Below are 2334 nucleotides of genomic sequence, written 5' to 3'. Positions count from 1 at the left end.
GAGGGGGAAGGGCAAGGGGGAGTAGTACCCATAGCCTAAGAAGAAAACAGCAAGCAGCCTAATGACTCATCAATTAAGCAATTAGTTGCTCACTCACAGGTGCTCCCTCCTCCCAGTGTAGTGCTTCAGGTGGGATGTGTTGTCTGGCTGGGCCTGCCTCCTCCCCCCTCCCCAGAGTCAAAGGGCCACTGGAGCCTGAAGCAGCTCCCAGCAGCAGCTGCTGTGTTATTGGTTAATCTTTAAGGAATATAATTAGAGGAGGTTAAACAAATACGTTTTAAAAAGATACTAACATCCCTACTGCTGACACTCAACATATTCATGCAGTGCTGCTAATACACACACTGTACTGCCCAACTATTGTTTTGTAACATAACATCACCCAAGAAGTGAACCTGAGCTACTGTGAAAATAAGCCAGTCTCTCACCCTCAACCCAAGCCCCTGAATCACTATTGTGACACTTCTTATCCTTCTCCAACTGTGCAATATCTTTTTCAAATATAGACACCAAAACTGGCTACAGTACCCTAGTACTGACATCACCAGCACTGTATTCAGAAGCATTACTTGAAACTATCTCCCTGCTTCTTCTACTCACTACTCCATCAACAAATCCTTCAGGAGAATACAAGTGTGAAAGTGAAGTTAAAACTATATACCTTTCCAAGAATTGTATGTATTGGTTCTTCTTCTTCCCCATATCCTGGACCATCCATTTTCCAGTGTTTTACAGTTTTATCATCACCCACCTAAAAGTTCAGAGAAAGCACGTATAAACACAAAATTATTCAGTTTGCACACATTTCCATTTTATGCAACTGCCTGTTGCGTACTGGAGGAGTTCCAGGTAATATTAGAAGTTCCATGAAACTACTGTATCCAGTAAATACTTTCCAAGTTTCAAAAAGACCCACAAAGAGAAGGGGAAACTTATTTTAAACTAGTTTCTCCAACACTTGTTTACAGTGGGTTAACCCTGTACTCCGCAAACTATACTAAAAATAAATGGAGCAAAATCATGGGAGAAGGCAAGACTCTACACAGGAAAAGGTACTCCTTTGAGCTTAGGCTTTTATATTTTGTCATCTTTCCCCACTGTGTCGAAGTCTTACCCATCTTACAACAAACTTCAGTTGAGAGTCTCTCTAAATTAGATCAGTTCTTGCATTGCAACCACTGTCCTCACAACACCTCTCTGATGCCTGCTTCACAGCAGTGGATAAAAAAATACAAGAGTTCTCTTAACCATTGTATGTCCAGCTAGCAACAAATGCAGCTGTCAATGTCGTCTATTCTCTATTCATTGTTCATTTCACTGTATCATCTTAGTCCTGTTTTCATCCGACAGCCAAATTAGGGTATTTCATGACAATCAGTTAGCATGCACCTGAGCCCATTATACTTGATAAAGTGACAACAAAAGGAAGTTTTACTGACAGAACTTTATTGAACCTAGTTACTCAGCTAGAACCAGCTTAAATTAATCATAGTGCAACTCGTCTTTAATCAAACACCCAGAAATGTAAGTATTCACATGTCTTTCAATGAATGCATTTTACCTATTTGTTTAATATGGTGAACTAGCTTACTCTAATTAATTAACTGTGCTGCACTTATGAAAAGGTAAACACCAGAAAATTGCTAGTCTTGAATAACATATGCATTGTATCACCAAACATTCCTGTACAGAAACAAAAAAAAAGTAGGTTTATAATACTTGGGATACACGAATAAACATTTTTTGGGTTGATACCAATTATTAACCAGCTATATCGGCCAATACCAATCCAATTGCCAATATGCAGCCCAGCAGCTTGGAGAGCAGCATCCAACTGGTAAGTCTGTTGGGTGGGGAAAGATGCATGGGGGGGGCAGATCACAGCTTCCACGGTGAGGGAGCAAGTGGGGCTGGGGCTGCACAGCTGGGGTGGGGTGGGACACAGCACAGAGCCACAGGCAACTTGCCTGAGGGAACCTGGGCAGCTCCCGCTGTTGTGCGCACCCCAGGGGAGATATGGGGGGCATGGCCCCCACCACCTTTGTGCATGGAGCGAGCGCAGGCTGCCTGCTGAGGGTTCGGGGCTAGGGACTGGGCCAGCTTCTTCCGGGGGCGAGGCGGGGTGGGGAGGGGCCAGGGCTGCACTCAGGTGGCAACCACGCTGGGAGGGTTGGCTATGAGGCGGGTACAGCCAACCCAAAATTCACCACAGCCTCCCTGTAGAGCTGCCACTGCCCACCCCTACTGCAGCTCCCCCACCACTGGGGAAAATGCTGGTGCAGCCCACCCTTGCCCCATGCACAGACCCACGGGGCACATGCTCCCCCATGCCTC

At 45.2% G+C, this 2334-nt stretch overlaps 1 protein-coding gene across 1 annotated transcript in view; it reads right to left on the bottom strand.

The window, feature by feature from the left end:
- Positions 1-2334, bottom strand: part of DCAF13 (DDB1 and CUL4 associated factor 13) — a 62008-nt gene that overhangs the window by 43625 nt on the left and 16049 nt on the right. Inside the window, exon 4 of the mRNA XM_019528052.1 lies at positions 662-751. Within this exon, the coding sequence (XP_019383597.1) occupies positions 662-751 (90 nt within the window). The remainder of the gene's footprint in view (positions 1-661; positions 752-2334) is intronic.

The sequence above is a fragment of the Gavialis gangeticus genome, unplaced genomic scaffold, assembly GCF_001723915.1.
Source record: "Gavialis gangeticus isolate Ggan-Ray unplaced genomic scaffold, GavGan_comp1, whole genome shotgun sequence".
NCBI classification, from domain to species: Eukaryota; Metazoa; Chordata; order Crocodylia; family Gavialidae; genus Gavialis; species Gavialis gangeticus.
Note: the sequence above shows the minus strand (reverse complement) of the source record. Positions and strands in the feature narration are given on the sequence as shown.